The sequence below is a fragment of the Rhipicephalus sanguineus genome, chromosome 6 (genome assembly GCF_013339695.2).
Source record: "Rhipicephalus sanguineus isolate Rsan-2018 chromosome 6, BIME_Rsan_1.4, whole genome shotgun sequence".
Lineage (NCBI taxonomy): Eukaryota > Metazoa > Arthropoda > Arachnida > Ixodida > Ixodidae > Rhipicephalus > Rhipicephalus sanguineus.
The window spans coordinates 32,982,615-33,001,921 of NC_051181.1; the positions used below are offsets into that span (position 1 = coordinate 32,982,615).

General features: G+C 46.1%; 1 protein-coding gene across 1 annotated transcript in view; it reads right to left on the minus strand.

Annotated features, from left to right (window-relative positions):
* Window positions 1-10,035: 10,035 nt before the first annotated feature.
* The window catches only part of LOC119395681 (uncharacterized), a 56,288-nt gene continuing 47,016 nt past the window's right edge, over window positions 10,036-19,307 (minus strand). The window contains exons 4-5 of the mRNA XM_037662678.2: window positions 17,673-17,750; window positions 10,036-10,232 (exon numbers count right to left, since the gene is read on the minus strand). Of these exons, the coding sequence (XP_037518606.1) occupies window positions 10,096-10,232; window positions 17,673-17,750 (215 nt within the window). The 3' untranslated portion in view covers window positions 10,036-10,095. The remainder of the gene's footprint in view (window positions 10,233-17,672; window positions 17,751-19,307) is intronic.

A 19,307-nucleotide genomic window follows, 5' to 3' on the forward strand; every position in this document is an offset into this window, starting at 1 on the left:
AGTAAGCGAGAAGAAATATGCTTGCATGCTTGTCATTACGCGATTCTTAAGTTGAAGACTGGAAGTGAGTGACGTGAAAAATACGCGCCGTTCGATGGATATGATAAGATCAATAACTAGATATTCTGGCTAAAGTGAAGTTAATTGCTTCTGGCAATACGACCGTATTTGCCCTAGAGCCAAGACTAGAGGAGAAACTGTTATCGCGATTAGGTCTTTCAATCGCAATTCGTGACAGTGGCTCCCAATATACTGTACAGTTACTAACATATCCAAACACATGAGAAACACATGTTACAATAAAAAAACATAACATTAAATAATTTTACAGGCAGGAAACACAAAAACAATTTCATATCACTTGGAACAGCCAAGTGACATTTGGTCACATAATCAAATATCGGCGATCATTTATTGCAGGTGTTTGAGAAAAAGAAGAGTGCTAGTATAACGCCAATAATTCATAGAGAAGCTCTTTTTAAAGTAGGAATTTCATCCTACGCTTGAAGCTGCAAACTGTTTTATGATCATTAGCTGTAGAAAATCGTTCTGTACAGTCTACAGGCATTGCTTAATATTATAATGAGGAACAAATATGACGCGATCGCTATTTGTTGCATCGCGACAGCGACCCAGCGATGAAACAAGAAAGCAGCACTTTAGTAGATGCAAAGCGGGATGGAAGCTTGCGTGGCATCAGTTTTCTTATGTTAGTGGTCGCTAGTGCCCGAGTATATGGGTAATAATGTGACAGAGTCTGATGAATCGTCACACGTGAGTAAAAGCGCCCGTGAAATAGTTTGCGAATATCGTCAATGACGTGAAAATGTTGAATGCAGCATCGTTATGGCAAGCGACCACACGACGCTTTACGTCCCGGCTTTACAGCGGAGCTCTTAAGCTTTTCGTTCTGCTGTGTGGCGACACCAGAAAACTATCATCATCATGAACTGGCACGCGCTCTCTTCTTATTCTGCTTCGTTCCCAGAACACGTGCGCCGATTTGGCCGGCGTGGGATGCAATAACTCTGATGGGCGAGAGAACAAATGCAGAGAGAGAGAGAGAAGTGGAGAAAGAAAGGAAGAGGAAGCGATATATATATATATATATATATATATATATATATATATATATATATATATATATATATATATATATATATAGTCAAGTAGATCCTCCGTGAAGAGTCACAACGTTGTTTCTTTCGACGTTTCAGCCAGAGTCTGGCCTTCATCAGGAATGAGGGTACAGTTTGTTGGTGCTCAGCTTTATACAATCTTAGAGGAGTGAGGGTACGCGGAATAATAATAATAATAATAATAAACGAGAAAAAAAAGAAAAAAAAGTGAGAACATGATGTAGACCCCCCCCCCCCCCTTTCTCCGGCCGCCCCCTTCCACCCCTCCGACGATCACTTTTAAGATGTCCGCGGCCTGCATATCCTTCCCTCCATTAACGTATTGTTCCCGACCAGGCAGCGCCTCGTGGCTCCGGCGGTGCGGTGTGGGGTAAAAAGGACCTTTTTTACGAAGTTAAGCCTTTAACTACTCAGTGCCCCGTGGACGTCTCGTCCCCGGTGCGGTGTGGGGAAAAAAAGGAGCTTTTTTAAGAAGTTAAGCCTTTAACTACTCAGTGCCACGTTGACGTCTCGTCCCCGTAAGGGGGGCCACCGCGTATTGCCGGAAAGGCTAGCAAGCGGGCGCAATGTCAATTTTTGCCCGCTCCTGGATTCCGCAGTCGGGGGCTCCTGATTGTGCACAAGGGTGCTGTCAGACATGTCATGCTTGACACAATTGATTGGTTAGTAAGATAGAAACAGCAACAGATGACAGCTGTACTTAGAAATTAGTTACACTTGGAAGTATTTTCAGCTGTCCAGTGTTCGTCGCAGCTGCAGTGCCGTGAACTCTTCAGGTATTATTGTCATTATTGCCGTTATTGTTTTCTAATACTTTAATTGCTGCAAGTCAGGGGCGTAGCCACGTTAGGGCACACCCGGGCCCGTGCCCCCCCCCCCCCGAAATTTTTTTTGCCATAGCATACAGAGCAGAAAATGACACTCGACCAAATCTGCCTGCTCGTCCCCACTACAGATCAAGGAGGTGCCCTCCCCCCCCCCCCCCCCGAAAAAAATTTCTGCCTACGAACCTGCTGCAAGTGTACCCGGATTCTCATTTATTCCTCTTTCGAGGGTGTTAAATCGGTGGATGAGGTATGACTCTCGTTGTTCACGTTCTCGGTTTGATTTAAATCCCGTTTCTAAGAGTGTTACTGATAGTTTGTCGAATGCATGGTCGGGAAGGTTGAGATGTTTTGATAGAGGTAGACTTGGGGCTGATTTCGCATGGGCTCTGTGATTATTGAAACGAATCCTAAATGGTGTTTCTGTTTGTCCGATGTACTGCATACTGCACACGTTGCATTCGAGTAGGTATACCACATTAGAGGAATCGCATGTTAGGTTTCCTCGTATGTTAATCGAAAACTTGGAGTGTGTGCTGGTTGCCTTGTCTGTTTCTCGCATCGCTTTACATACAAGACATCGTGACTTTAAACAAGGTCGGCATGAATTATTAGGGGGTGAAGTATTGCTAGAGTGCACAAGTGTGTCTTTGAGGTTGCGTGGTCGTCGGTAAACGACGCCAGGGGCGGATGGAAATGCGCGTTTCAGACGTTCACTTTGTTCCAGAATGTTGTAACGTCGTTTAAGGATTTTGTTTACATTGGGAAAGTTCGTGCTGTAAGTTAAGCAGAGGTTTGTCCGTTGCGGGTCTTGTTGCGGTGGCCGCTTCATAAGTAAGTCATCACGCTTCAGTTTTCTGGCTTTTTGAACGGCGTCCTCAATTACATGTGAGGGGTATTTTTGTTTATCGAGCGTAAGTTTTAGCCTCTGTGAGTTCGTGTCAAAATCAGCGTCTTTTGAGCAGATTCGCTTAAACCGGTGAGCCTGGCTGTATGTAATACTGTTTTTACAGTGGCGCGGGTGATCGCTCTGGTAATAGAGGTATTGTTGTCGATCCGTTGGTTTGCGGTATAGGGTTGTAGAAAGTTTGTCTTGTTCTATTGTTACGGTAACGTCAAGAAAATTTACGGTTTCTTGCGAGTAGGTGTGTGTGAAGTGTATGTTTGGATGTAGAGCGTTGTAAGTGTCGATAAAATTGAGAACTTCATCCTCGCTGTGGGTCCAAATAAGAAAGATGTCGTCTATGTATCTTCTGTATAACAGTTCTGTATAACTTCTGTAACGTTAATGGAGGGAACGATATGCAGGCCGCGGACATCTTAAAAGTGATCGTCGGAGGGGTGGAAGGGGGCGGCCGGAGAAAGGGGGGGGGGCGTCTACATCATGTTCTCACTTTTTCTTTCTTTTTTTTCTCTTTTATTATTATTAATATTATTATTATTATTATTATTATTATTATTATTATTATTATTATTCCGCGTACCCTCACTCCTCTAAGATTGTATAAAGCTGAGCACCAACAAACTGTACCCTCATTCCTGATGAAGGCCAGACTCTGGCTGAAACGTCGAAATAAACAACGTTGTGACTCTTCACGGAGGATCTACTTGACTACTTGCAACGCTACGGCCACTCCACCACGATGCCTGCCTACTCAAGACCGGCCACAGGCGCACCTCCAGTTGAGCAGCTCTCACGAAAGTTTCCTAAACATCCACCCACCACAGCCATCATCGGAAACTCACAAACAAGGTATTTGCACCGGCATTTCAACCCGCATGACAGAGCAACACCTGCGATCATTACAATCCCCGGAGCCTCCACATTCGACATCGAGAAGGAGGTGGCCGGTATACCACGATCTGTGACCACGCTCGTCTTCCACGTCGGTACCAGCGAGCTGGCGTCGTACGGACTAGACGAATCGCTACGCCGCCTTCGTCGCCTGGTAAACAACACGCTACGAACACGCCAGGAACTTGAAAGACTCGTCGTTTCATGCGTACTGCCACGTTATCCCAACCAACGCCTGGAAAGATCGAACGAACAATTCGTGCACCGCTTCAACCGGGAGGCTCGTCAATTCAACGAGACAGTCAAGGCCTACTGCCGAAGACCCAGCAAGGTGTCATACGTCGACTATCAATTCGAGCAGTTACCACCAAGACGTTTTCTTGCTGCGGATGGGCTTCATCCGAGTTTTATGGGTGTCGCGTTGATTGCCGAAACCCTGAAGAGCGCACTCGGTCGCGGAGACCTCGAAGCTACCACGGGGTGGTCGACTCAACCTACCGCTCCCGTCAATATTCGTTCATCACAACAAAACACCCATGACACGAACCCTACATATCAACATGTTCCCGGAGCCCCGCACCCACCCAACATCACAGCCGAGTTCCCGACGATCGGCGAAACTGTGACACCCGCACGCCCCAAGCACCCCCTCACCATTATCAACAGCGCACCACTACTAGGGGGGCTGTCTGCTGGATAGCCAAGACGCGCTCCTCTATTGCGGACAGCGAGACCAGAAGAACTACACGACAGCACCACTACGCCACTCCTCAAAGGGAAACCTGCCGAACTACGAAGCCGCGTCCCTCTATTGCGGACCCCGGGACCGGAACTCCCAACGAACAGAGACATCCGGCACTCAACGATCGCCGGGAGCCCAACGCCGGAATCCTCCCTACAACGACGAAGGCCTGCCGGACATAACTACAATCTGCGGACTTCATCAGTGCCATCCCCGCACCCAAAAGAAGACTGACCTCCAAAATGTAAGTCCAGTTCATCGCTTCTCAGTTGCAGTGCCACCTTTTTTAAAGTACGAAAACTCGCGGACAAACGAATTAGACATGAATTGCATAAATCAACACTGCAAGTGTACCTTGGTGCTAGAATAGCCCCCAAGGGTATGACACTCTCCCTCATACCAGCCGCTACAAACCTCGATGAACACGACCAAATAACATGGAAAAACGTCCTCCTTGAGGCATCTCTTAAATTAACAGTAATCGCTCTCAATCACAGTGATAAGCAGATAAAGAAACTGGTCGCTATGACCAACACCATTCTCCGCCATAATAACACTTTATCGAACGATGAACTCACCCTGTTAACAGAATTCGAACAGAAGAAATACCAAGCCATCATGACCACTAAAATTCATAAACTCAAAAGAGACCATGTCCCCAACCCTGCGTTTCCTGAGATAATCCCATACCACTACAACACCACCACCCAGGAAACCACTAACGGTACAAACGAGCACCCATCTATGAACACACCCTGTGACACTGTGATTGTAAACCTATCGGATACGAATTTGTCACCTGACGAAGAAAAACTGCTATCCAAAGGACTAAGCTTCTGCCCAACCACGAAACGTTTTGACGAATTTCACTTGCTCCGAGGCCTCGACAACTTCGCTAGAAGTTTGAGGTTGCGCGAATATTTCTTGGACAGGCCTTCTAACCACGAAAACATTCACCGTCGTAGAACAAATGATTGGACACCGAACAGTAACCGAGACAAGTGTCTGGACCTTTGTATCACCGCAGTACAGAAAGATATAGTACATGAATACCACAGACAGAAAGGAAAGCGAGAAAACTTGACAAAATCTGAAGAAATGAGTATGAGAAATCTGGCATCTAGGACAGACATAACAATAAAACCCGCTGACAAAGGAGGAGCAATTGTAGTCCTTAATACAACCGACTACTTACAAGAAGCATACCGCCAACTAGACGACTCAAAATTTTACGAACGCCTCCCAGGGGATCCGACAGACGAATACAAACGTATTGTATCAACAGAACTAAAGAAACTGTTGGACGCAGAAATGATAACCAACACTGACCACAAACTAATGCGAGCGTCATACCCTCGTCCAGGTCGCTTCTACATCCTCCCAAAAATTCATAAGCCCGGTAACCCAGGTCGACCAATCATATCAGGCATAGGTACAATAACTGAACCCATATCAGGGTACGTGGACAAATTAATAAGCCACATTCCATGCACTCTCGCGTCGTACGTAAAGGACACCACACATTTTCTTCGAGACATTGCAGGTCTGTGTGTGCCAAAAAACTCGTACTTGGTTACTCTTGATGTGTCCTCATTGTATACAAATATTCCTCACGATGACGGCATAGCTGCATTACAAAACATGTACACAGACCATAGACAACCTGACACCCCAGATTTCTCTGCAATCGCAACTTTGACGAGGATGGTCCTAGAATTAAATTCATTTGAATTTAACCAAGAGTATTTTCGACAAATTAGCGGGACCGCTATGGGCACCAAAATGGCACCCAATTATGCCAACATATTTATGGGAAAGCTAGAATCCGAATTTCTTGCACAAAGTTCCTTGAAACCACTGTTATACAGAAGATACATAGACGACATCTTTCTTATTTGGACCCACAGCGAGGATGCACTTCCCAATTTTATCGACACTTACAACGCTGTACATCCAAACATACACTTCACACACACCTACTCGCAAGAAACCGTAAATTTTCTTGACGTTACCTTAACGATAGAACAAGACAAACTTTCTACAACCCTATACCGCAAACCAACGGATCGACAACAATACCTCTATTACCAGAGCGATCACCCGCGCCACTGTAAAAACAGTATTCCATACAGCCAGGCTCACCGGTTTAAGCGAATCTGCTCAAAAGACGCTGATTTTGACACGAACTCACAGAGGCTAAAACTTATGCTCGATAAACAAAAATACCCCTCACATCTAATTGAGGACGCCGTTCAAAAAACCAGAAAACTGAAGCGTGATGACTTACTTATGAAGCGGCCACCGCAACAAGACCCGCAACGGACAAACCTCTGCTTAACTTACAGCACGAACTTTCCCAATGTAAACAAAATCCTTAAACGACATTACAACATTCTGGAACAAAGTGAACGTCTGAAACGCGCATTTCCATCCACCCCTGGCGTCGTTTACCGACGACCACGCAACCTCAAAGACACACTTGTGCACTCTCAGATCAATACTTCACCCCCTAATAATTCATGCCGACGTTGTTTAAAGTCACGATGTCTTGTATGTAAAGCGATGCGAGAAACAGACAAGGCAACCAGCACACACTCCAAGTTTTCGCTTAACATACGAGGAAACCTAACATGCGATTCCTCTAATGTGGTATACCTACTCGAATGCAACGTGTGCAGTATGCAGTACATCTGACAAACAGAAACACCATTTAGGATTCGTTTCAATAATCACAGAGCCCATGCGAAATCAGCCCCAAGTCTACCTCTATCAAAACATCTCAACCTTCCCGACCATGCATTCGACAAACTATCAGTAACACTCTTAGAAACGGGATTTAAATCAAACCGAGAACGTGAACAACGAGAGTCATACCTCATCCACCTATTTAACACCCTCGAAAGAGGAATAAATGAGAATCCGGGTACACTTGCAGCAATTAAAGCATTAGAAAACAATAACGGCAATAATGACAATAATAACTGAAGAGTTCACGGCACTGCAGCTGCGGCGGTCACTGGACAGCTGAAAATACTTCCAAGTGTAACTAATTTCTAAGTACAGCTGTCATCTGTTGCTGTTTCTATCTTACTAACCAATCAATTGTGTCAAGCATGGACGTCTGACAGCACCCTTGTGCACAATCAGGAGCCACCGACTGCGGAATCCAGGAGCGGGCAAAAATTGACATTGCGCCCGCTTGCTAGCCTTTCCGGCAATACGCGGTGGGCCCCCCTTACGGGGACGAGACGTCAACGTGGCACTGAGTAGTTAAAGGCTTAACTTCTTAAAAAAGCTCCTTTTTTTCCCCACACCGCACCGGGGACGAGACGTCCACGGGGCACTGAGTAGTTAAAGGCTTAACTTCGTAAAAAAGGTCCTTTTTACCCCACACCGCACCGCCGGAGCCACGAGGCGCTGCCTGGTCGGGAACAATACGTAATGGAGGGAAGGATATGCAGGCCGCGGACATCTTAAAAGTGATCGTCGGAGGGGTGGAAGGGGGCGGCGGAGAAAGGGGGGGGGGGTCTACATCATGTTCTCACTTTTTTTTCTTTTTTTTTTCTCTTTTATTATTATTATTATTATTATTATTATTATTATTCCGCGTACCCTCACTCCTCTAAGATTGTATAAAGCTGAGCACCAACAAACTGTACCCTCATTCCTGATGAAGGCCAGACTCTGGCTGAAACGTCGAAATAAACAACGTTGTGACTCTTCACGGAGGATCTACTTGACTACTTGCAACGCTACGGCCACTCCACCACGATGCCTGCCTATATATATATATATATATATATATAGATATATATATATATATATATATATATATATATATATATATATATATATATATCTATATAGATATATATATATATATGTATATATATATGCGGCGACGTCCGGTACGGTAATCGAAAGGTTATATTTCAATGTAGACGCGGCGTGAGGCCAACGTGGCGCAGCCCGCGTGACAAACGAAGATGATGATTACAGTTGTTTCTATTCAGATGAAGATGAACTACACAGTCAGCGTTCACAATGTGTGTGTGTGTGTGCGTGTGTGTGTGTACATGGAGTAGGAGGCAGAAAGAAAGGAAGAAAAAGACGTGGCTGAATCCCTTCGTCATAGCAATCGATATAACACGAAAGTGAAACGTGTCTTCACAGTAGTATAGTGCTTATTGTGTAGACACAACATTAATCAGAACTAATTAATTAAGTTGTAATGAATATTGTGTATAACAAAGAAAACGAGCCCTTAAAATTCATGTTCTTTCCTTCTTTGCTTATCGTGTAGTTATATATGAGAGCTTGTACAATGTCTAGTTTTGTGTGGCGGCTATAGCACCGTTTGACGTGGATGCATCCATGTTGAGGCCTAGTGGCACGTCTCCACAGGGACGACTTACGCCCCTGATCATGATTAAAGCGTTGTGGAAGCTGAAGTTGTCAACATATATTTGGACACAGCGAATCGAGAATCCCGCGTAAAGATGACATCAACAAGCTCATAATCAACACTGGTACCCGATATTCACTTTTTCAAAACGTCGTCAATTAAGGGGAGAAGCGGCACGGTTTGCGCTTTATCCCCTTAATTAACCGTAGCAGTTAGCTTACGTACAGAAAAACACTTTCCACGTTTGTGACATTCCTGTCGGCAAAAGCGAATGTTATTACTACGCACGCAGAACTAAAAATCTCAAGTAAGAACCCACTTGGAAGCGATTATACCCTTCAGTTTCAAGCAGATATTCGCAAAATCAGATCATCTGAAAGCTCTCAACAGTGAACCAATGAGTCGAATACGAATCGCCTAACAAGAACTTTCAATTCGTATTTAAAGTTTGGAATAATGACACGTGCCTGATGTTTTAAAAACTATGTTGTCCATCTTATATGTAACGACCTGCGGTGGTCGTCGGAGAAACAGGCGGTATGTTTTTCATGTTAGCTTAGGTCGACGTGCGTTGGGCTTCGCTTACTGCACCACGACGGAAAAAGAACACTCTTTCACACACATTTTTCTCTTTTGCAAGGCTGCTAGTCAAAGCGACCTTGTTGTCAGCAATTTATTGAAGATATCAACGTTATTTTTTTACCTGCACGTGGACCAAAGATGCTGTGGCCTGTTACTACTGAACACTCCCGTAGCCAGGGGGGGCGGGGGGGGGGCGGCGCCCTGTGGACCCGGCCCCCTCCCCCCGAACATTTTGGTGAAGTAGGTGTTTTTACCAAAAATAAAGAATAAAAATAGGTGTTTTTCTCAAACAGTCAAAGTTTTCAGCAAGTGCCCCCCCCCCCCGATAAAAATCCCTGGCACGTTCCTGCCACTGAACGTGAAGCTCTAGATTTGTTGAAGTTGACTTCACTCCCTCCCTCCCTCCCTCCCTCCCTCACTCCCTCACTCACTCACTCACTCACTCACTCACTCACTCACTCACTCACTCACTCACTCACTCACTCACTCACTCACTCACTCACTCACTCACTCACTCACTCACTCACTCAGTGCAACGTGTCATGACGGCCTCCAAGGTTCCCAGAACCCTTTTATTATCTCGGATGCCTGATATCGCCCCCGTAGACCTAGTAGTCCCCTTCTCCGTCAGGGCAGAGGTCTCTGCTGTGCGCTGGAGGCACGACGCCGCACGTGTCCACGAAGTGATCGATGCAGTGCTGCGGCACGGAATCCTTGAATATCCACTTCGTCCAGAGAAGGCATTCTGTGAGACACAGATACACAATGAACAACGAATAAGTCCCAAAACAAATGACAGTGTACGTGGCGAGTATGTGATGAGTAATCGTCGAATAGGAAACTTCACTGGAGCCATCGTTTCGCCTAGGGGATTTGTCTTTGTAACCTTCATGACAACGAAATTCATCTGGTCTGAATGTTGGCTCCAGCGAATTTTCTGGTCAGCGAATCCTCGTCGCTTGGAACCTGCGTTAAGGCTTCAGAGCGAAATCGCGCATGTACTCTCTTATCTTGATACGTGTTCTGTCGGAAAAAAAGTTGACAACCTCCTTAGCTAACGCTAAGTATATAGAGCAAATGCGAACGTATGCCTGCATTGGTATCTGTGCATGTCGCGTTAGTGTTTATTATGTGCATGTTCGTGCGGGATTCGCCATATGCTGTGTCCAGGTGTATGTTAACTACTACAGCTACCAGAACGGTTTAGTCATGTTCATGGATGTTAGTCCTCGATGAACATGTGCCATCGGGCGTCAACGTGGGTGCGTGCACATCAAGCGGTGCTATAGCTGCCGAACACCAATAGACAGGCTCGTATATCTTTGTATAATAAACATTCAACTACTTCTGCGAGGAAACGTTTCACTTTCGTGTTATACCAATTCCTATGACGGAGGGATCAACCATGTTTTTTTTCGAGTTTTCTGCATGAAACTTGCATTGAGAGTCGGTGCATGACGTGTGAACTTCTTTCGTCTTTTTTGTGAGCGCTGCACAGTGTGAATCCAGGCCAACTAGCTCAGTTTTCTATGCCAAGTGATAACGTATGCCCAGAAGAGTGAAAGTTATTCCACTAGCGTTGTTCTTTGTTGTAAGATATTGGAGAGAGAACGTGATATATTTAGCAATAAATTAGCTTTGTTCTTTTAGTTATCTTGCTGGCTCCTTGACAGAAAAAATGGGCGAAGTTTGCACAAAGCCGTGCAATGCTGGAAACAGCCAAACGGACGAAATCTGAAGACTGATCTGATTGCTTCTAGGTTGTTTCTATGCCTTAGCTAGGTGATGCAGGTTGTTTCTGCGTTGATTCTCAGCGAATAGAGCTTCGAGTTAAACCAGGGGACAGTCACAGACACGACACGGATGTCCAAACTCCAGAGACAGAACCTCGCGCTGAAACCCAACGTTCGCACCTCTCATAGATCTACGGACTGCTTATTCTAGTTCTAGCTAGGCTGGTTGTAGCTAGGTTGTCGGTAGAGTGGGCCGGCAGCTTGTCGAGTTAACTCTTTGGCTTGGCTCCTTTCCGCATACCCGTTAAATTACGATAGTGTTCTTCTTCATTTTTTGTGGACCAGTGGTGAGTGGGATTTACCCAATTTCTGAGGCACATGCCCGTTTATGAAGATTATCATGATGCCAGCGTACCCGTTTGATGACGATAGTTTTCGTCCTCATTTTCGTGGACCAGTGCGATTTACCCAATCTCCGTGATGATAATTTTCGCGTAGGCCACACGGCACATACCCGTAGGCAGCACAAATTACGGCTAGCCTTAACAGCTTTGCTGTCAATAATTTGATTTTCTCAGTCAATTGCATTTTCGCCCCCCCCCCCCCCACCCACCGTGTGAAGCTTTCTGCAGCTCACCTCTGCTGCACTACTTTCGGGATCGGTTCACGTTTCAAGAAGCGACAATGCCATCCGATGGCGACAATGACGCCGTCATTCCTTGGTCGCGTGAGCAGTAGTCAAGAGTTCGACGAAAGTTCGTCTGGTCAGGTATCATGATGAGGATCAAGATGCGGTCGCTGACGAAGTCAAGGTGAAAACACACAGACGTTTCGGGACCCGTAGCGGTTCCTTGATCACACTACAGTCGGATACAACTTAGAAGGCAGCGGCATTTCCTTCTCAAAGGCGGATGAACACAAGCCTGCACCAATGGGCGCGCACTTGGGACTGACGTCATGAGCGGAACGGCCGGTGTCTCCGCCTTCGGAGAACATCGGCGCGTGCACGAGCGGGACTATTTCTTTAGTATTATTATGGCGCAGGCCGAGGTTTTATTTTTATTATATATATTTTTTTCTTTCTTTTTCATACCTCACAATAAAGAAAAGTCACGGAGGCGATCGGCTGCTGCGCTTCGGTCGTCTGGGCGGGGCCTCTCCTGTATTCTTAAGTTGTATCCGACTATAAGCAGGCACGAGCCGCCAGGCTTACGGCTCTTACGGCTGTTACGCAAAGAGCCGCAAGACTTACGGCTCTTGCCTGCTTAGTGTGATCAAGGAACCCGTACGGGTTCCGAAACGACTCTGGGTTTTCACCTTGACCTAGTCAGTGACCGCATCTTCATCCTCACGTGAGTAGTAGTAGAAACTTCATTTTACTGTATACTCTAAGCAACAGAAAGAGTCAAAAGAGAGTCATGGCACCGTGACTCTCATCGGGTGTCCATTTGACCCCTTTTGGAAGGTAGAAGCAGAATTAGAGAGTTCGCTATTCTGAAAGAGTCACTAGACTCCCGTGAAGTGTGTTTCGAGTGGCTTCCGGGGTGAAGACGTCGCCGTATACGCCGTACATATAGCGCGTTTGCTGCTCCGGAGCCGCCTGGCGCGGCGCCTCCACCTCCTCTCTCAGTCGCCTCGGTCTTTTGGAATGCGTTGCGTTGGTTGCGCGGGTTGCGTCACTTGCCTGTCTTGTAATATTGTGTTCGAGTGAACATGCGCATCTTGGGTGGCGGTGACGCTAGGCTCTGTGCTCGAAGTGACGACGTGCGCCTGCTAACGGTGAGTATACTGCTTTCGTAGGTACTAATTCTACAGCTTTCGCTGGGCGTGTGCAGAAGCTTTGCGAAAGTAAACTGCCAGCCATTTCCAACAGCAACCTACGTTCGCGGGGCTGTTGCGGATGCCCAAATAAAGCTGTCAGTTAACGATGTGAGAGAGAGCAACCGGACGTGTTGGTATTGCATGACTGTTGCATGATTGTTGGTACTGCACACGTATTGCGCCTACTACTTCGAATCATGTCAGTTAACGAATTGACACCGTTATGCACGTTGCTGTACAAGACGTTAATCTGGTATGAAGCCTTTATCGTAGGAGTACATATGTAGTGTTTATTCCTTTCTTGTAAAATTAGATAGCCAGCACACAACCACAACTGACGTTGCACCGACATTAAGCCTGCATATGCTGTTTTTCCAAATCAGCTTAGAGACCTGGCGTGGCTCTGTGGTACAATAGCTGATTGCCACGCAGAATGCTTGGGTTCGATTCCTGCTGGGATCCTAACTTTTATTCTTTCCATTCGTCGGGTCAACGCTGCCGATGTCGAATTTTCTTAACGCTCTCGCATTTAAACTACCAATGTCTGTTCTCGCCGCTTCTGGGTAGACATAAGCAGTCAATCACCTGTGCAGCATGTGTGTCCCTATTTTGTTTTGCGCCTCCCCTTCTTTACCTTCAAGATGAATCGATACCAACTAGCCCAAATGGCGGTTTTGCTTCCGTACACCGCGGCCCGTGGTAAGCGGGTATGTGCCACACGTGTCTGGATGAAAGGGTTTGACGACGTACGCAACAGGATTTTCACGTTATTCATGTCATGACCCGACAGTCATATTCGTCAAATCATCATACCCTCCCATGCCAATTTTGGTCTACACCAAGTTAAGGAGGCGATCATGAGAGCACCCAGACGTAGGCGGCTAGATAGATAGATAGATAGATAGATAGATAGATAGATAGATAGATAGATAGATAGATAGATAGATAGATAGATAGATAGATAGATAGATAGATAGAAACGCTGAAAGTACCAAGGGTTCGCTAGGAAATGCTTCGCATTTAAGAAAATCTGTGCACAGAACACTTAGGCGCGTATATATAAAGGTTTTTGTTATCTTAAAGACGGTAGTTTAAGATGCAGATATAGTACGATGTTTCCAGCGCGTCCGCGGTAGACACTTAAGTTGGACACGCCTTGCCGGTAAGGTGAAAAGCTGGAGACTTTCGACGGCGTGCGTTGTTGCAGCCGCCGCCGTGCACTCTTTTTCGTCGTTTCTGTTTGCTGTTTTTGTGGTTTGCCTACATCTGCGATGACGTTTGACGTTATAACAGAATCGGGTGAGTGTATGTCACTGTGGGAGCTATGTGTGATAATTCAAGCATATGACATGTCTGATCTCGACGTAGACGGCGTCCGCGCGCGCTGGTTGTCGTTCAGACGCCCGTACTTGCATGTGTTTGAGTATCTAAGGATGCGTTATGTTTGTAAAACAGGTGGTCAGTGGACAGATTTAGTTGAGCGTCCGCAACAGCTTTACGCACGCAGCCTGCCATAGGAAATGGCTGGCAGGCTGCGTCCACAGAGGTGCTGCGGACGCCCAACTAAATCCGTCTAGTAACCGCTCACAACGTGCCCCCGACTGCCGGAGGATGCGCTTGGGTTTGGAATATGCCGGCGCAAAGCCGAGCTTATACTGAGGGCAAATTTTGAAGCGATTTCTCAGAAAAGAAGTGCTTTCATTCCTGCATAGCCAGTGCCTATTGCGAAACGAAGTTCCCGCCTTCTTTTACGTGAAAATTTGTTTTCGTGGCGAAAATATTTAAAACGAAACACACGTGTCAGATGTGTGTGCAGTAACGGTGTGTTGAACAAAGGGTGGTTTAAATACAAGTAATCAGTGTGTGTGTGTTGGTTGTTCCCAGAGTCCCGGATCGCTTCTCTCGCCTTTTCACTCCAGTTGACAGCCACACTCGGGGAAACGAGGGTGTCGCTATGGCCTGGCGCCTCACCACTCTTGATGGGAAAATCAACAGCGGCGTTTGCCCTGTCAACGAGGCAGCAGGTCCTAGATTTCCTTTGGTTGGACAACACCACTTAGGAGAAGAAGTGATTGGCACCCACGCAAAGGAACCTAAACCAATTTCGTTTGTTGTTGTTACGTCATCTTGTGCTGCAAGTTTGTCGCCAAGTGACGTGTTGCAAAAGCTATTTGCAAGTTTTATTTTACACGATAACGGCATAAAGCTTGGTTCCTTACCATGCCTGTTTGCATTTGTTGTTTTGTTGTGCGCCTTCATTATGTCTGTGCAAATCATTTATTGTGTAGGGTTCGCAAACTCTTACTGCAATTCCATTTTCTCATCATGGTATCACGTTCTGCTTTTGAGATACCGTCTTTCACGGCGGCGCACGCTGAGCAGGGATGCTATGCAGGATGTTTGGCGAAACTCGGGATCTTTCCGAGCTCTGGCAACACCCCTTTTGAACGAGCTAACAGTACGAGGAGGTGAAATACATCCCTGAGCGCGCGCTCCGTTCCATTGGCTACGATGGAACTCGGCGTCACGTCGAGCGCGGTCGAGAAGGTTGGGTGGTGCCTTCAAACTAGAGGCAACTTCTTTCATTTGTTTGTCGTTCCACTGAATGTAGAAGTGCACCATGCAAGAAAAGTGGCAGAAAGTTCTACTAACTATATTTTTTATGTGTTCGCGGGCCGTTTGAATCCATTTTCAAGCGTTTAATGTCTGCACTAAGTATCCTTTAGAATAATCAGCCCCATGACATCTGAGATTAGTTCCTACCGAGCGCCTTACAATACCGCGACTAGAGCTAATCGCCGAGGCCACGTGTATGATCACCATGGTCGGCCTCTACATTCTAGCGCGTTGCTCGGCCGGCGCGCGCCCTCTTCGTCCTCTAATTAATCGTCTGCTCGCTCCCCGAGTAGGTGTGGCCGGCTCATTAGCTAATTGGCTGGGCGGCATACCTAGCTAAGTCAGGACATGCTATGGCGAAGCTGATCAAGCCGAATCATGCTAAGACCGAGCTAATTAAGCCACGTCTTACTAAGACCACGCTAATGGAGCCGTGTAACGCTAAGAGCAAACTAATTAAGACCATGCTAATTAACACGACGCTAATTAGGGGCGTGTAATTAAAACCAAGATAATCAAGACCTAACTCACCGAGATCATGCTAATTAGGATAGTGGAAATTAGGATTATGCTAATTACCTCTGTACTATTCAGGACCTTGCGAATTAAACCTGAGTGATTAACGTCGTGATAATTAAAACCTTTACAATCAAGACAGGACTATTCAATGTCTGCGACCTCGGTAAGCTCCGAGCCCGTAATGCGAGCTCGGAGTAAACTCGTGTGCCCGAGAAGCGCGGGCCATCCTGCATAGCACCCTCGCAGCGACTACACAAGTCTGATGCCTCCAGCCGTCACCACTTTTTGATTTATTCATAATCATAAGGAATAAATATGGAAACATGATGCCGATTTCTGCAGTTTATTTTGCACCATATTTTACTATGCACATCACTGTCACGCATTTGTTGGCCATACTCACACAAGCGCGTAAATAAGGAATATCTCAACGGCTTAATTAGAAATCACAGACCATCTTTTCGCGCTTTCTAGATTACTCTGCTGGAAAAGGTGTGTTGTTTTGAAGAGTTTTATTAAAATAATGCTAAAATTGAACTATTATTTCTTTTTTGCAGTCGCTGGGCACAATGGCAAGAATCATTGGACTTGTGTAAAATTAATACTTCACTATTTCCAACAGTAGTCACGCAAAAGTAGAGAATGGGTCAATTGAGTAACTTAAGATAGCTGTGGAGTCGCTTGACGCTTCGGTGTGTGTCGTTTGACACCCGTAGGAGTGTTACCGGCAAGAGTCGTCTGACTCACTCATAAGTGGCAATGTGATCTTTCAGATAAGAGTTCTTGCACTCTTTCTGGAGGGTCACGGTACTCTCCTAGAGCGCGCCGAAACGCTCAAGAAACACACCAAGAAAGTCACCATGACTCTTTAAAGAGGGTCGTGTACGTGGCAAGTCAGAACTCTCCGAAAAGAGTCACCTATACTCTTTTTCTTAGAGTGTAGGGTATTAGGATGAAGGTGAGTGGGTCCTCTAGTCCAGGACCACACTGGCAGTGCGGGGCGCTGGGTCTGACTGAGCAGAGATACTTGGCTCTCCTGATCCTTGCTCGCAAGCCAGACGTCCCACTACCTCTTATATGAGTTTATTCATTTCAGGTGGCCTGAGTCTATACGTGCACGCTATGCGGGGGAGGGATGGTCGCTCCCGACACCACAGACATGTGTCCAGGCACTACGTTGGGTGGATGTTAATGAGGATTAATACATTGGGGTGCCTGTTAGTTTGTGACAGGCGCCAGTCCCTAGCCTGCCGATATCGAGCTTGGGGGGTGGCGAGCTGAACTTTTTCCTGTTATTTCTTTGTGCTGACTTTTGGTTACTTTAGTGTTCAGGCGGACGCCGGATTTTCCTCTTTATGAGACATGTTTCTCATGTTGGGGATGAGCGCTTGTCTGTGTTAACCTTCCTCGCACTGTTTTGACTTGTGACGCGCCATTAAATAAAAAGCTGCCATGGTAAAACCACCTGCATGGGAATATACAACACTGCCACTTACGGTGCCCATGGTAGTCGAGGTCCATCACGTTACAGTCCTTGCTGAAGTAGTAGAAGACTCCCTCTATGACTGTTGGGTCTGAAAGGAGAGTTGGCGGCCGGTGTCTCGAAACGAGAACAGTTGCAATAAAGCTCTTTTTTTTAGAAAGAAACCTGTGCAGTATGCAAGGTTGTCTACATACCTCTTAAAAAACACTTTGCCTTATCATGAATTGCGATATATGGCCATATTAAGGAGAAGAGAGGAAGGATAAATGAAAAGCAGGGACACTATTCAGGACCGAGTACGACTGGCTACCCTTCACTGGACAAGGATGGAGTAATAGGCCAAGTAAAGAGTGGGTATAGTCTACGCATAAAATATTTTCGAGATGCGTATTTTATTCCCTATGCTACGGACTTTATCGTGTCAATAAAGACTGTGATGCCGAAGTAACGGTACACATTTAGTACTTAGCTTTATCTGTAGGATAACCTGAATTGACTGATATAAGAGCCAATACAGAAACAGTGGCCAGTTTGCCAGCAGCACTAAATGTGTCGGAGAAACGTTATTTCACCAACGAGACTTTTCGCTCTCGTCACTGGATTAGCAGCACGCATGCTCTTTACGTAAAACTTCTGCCCTTAATGGTACCACAGGAACGATTGAAATATCCTATCAGTCCGCAAGGCTGTGTAAACACTATAGCCGGTCGCACGCCACGTTTCTCTGCATATTGAACGAAGCCTTAGAGCTCAAAACACAGGGACCAAGGGAGAGGACAGGACGTCCTGTCCTGTCATGTCCTGTCCTGTCCTCTGGATAGTTTCTTAATTAACCACCCGTGTTTGGCGTATGTGCATCCATGAGCTTCATGGCGTATGTGCCGCTGTGTTCATGTGTTTCCAGTGCAGAAAGTGCACATATTTCGACGAAAACGAGTGAGGTCATAAGTCCGTAAAATATAATTATCGGCAAATAAAGACTTCCCTTGGCAGAATGACAATATACATGCTGTTGCTAAGTACCGTTGAGTCGCTGATTATTCCTAGTGACACTGTGAATATGTGACCTTCTGTGATAGCAATCAGTTACATGTTCTTTAAGCTCACGTGGACGTTTACCTGTGGCCCCCAGAATGCCATCTAAGCACATGGTGCATAGGCGGCCCCGTTTCCTCAAACCTCCCACTTTGGGTAACACTGATTTTCGCTCCACTGAACGAAATTACATCGTTGCTGCCTAATGCTGCTTTTAAAGAGCTTATTTGATGGGTGCCAAATTCTTCGTCGTTTTATAGCTTACCTTGCTGTTGTCATGTTCATGTCTAAGTGTGCTGTGATGCCATTGCTTGCTCCTATTTGGATGTTCTTTTCAAATCGGCCAACGAAAGCAGCGTCATCGTCCGCCACGGTGGCGTAGCGGTTTCGGTGTCCGGATCGAACCCGAATTTCGCAGGTTCGATCCCGGCTGCGGCGGTCGCATTTGCGATGGAGGGAAATGCTAGGTTCCCGTGTACTGTGCGATGTTAGTGCTCGTTAAAGAACACCAGGTGGTCAAAATTTTCGAAGCCCTCCACTACGGCGTGCTTCATACCATATCGTGGTTTTCGCACGTAAAACTTAAGGTATTAATATTATTTTTATTAAAGCA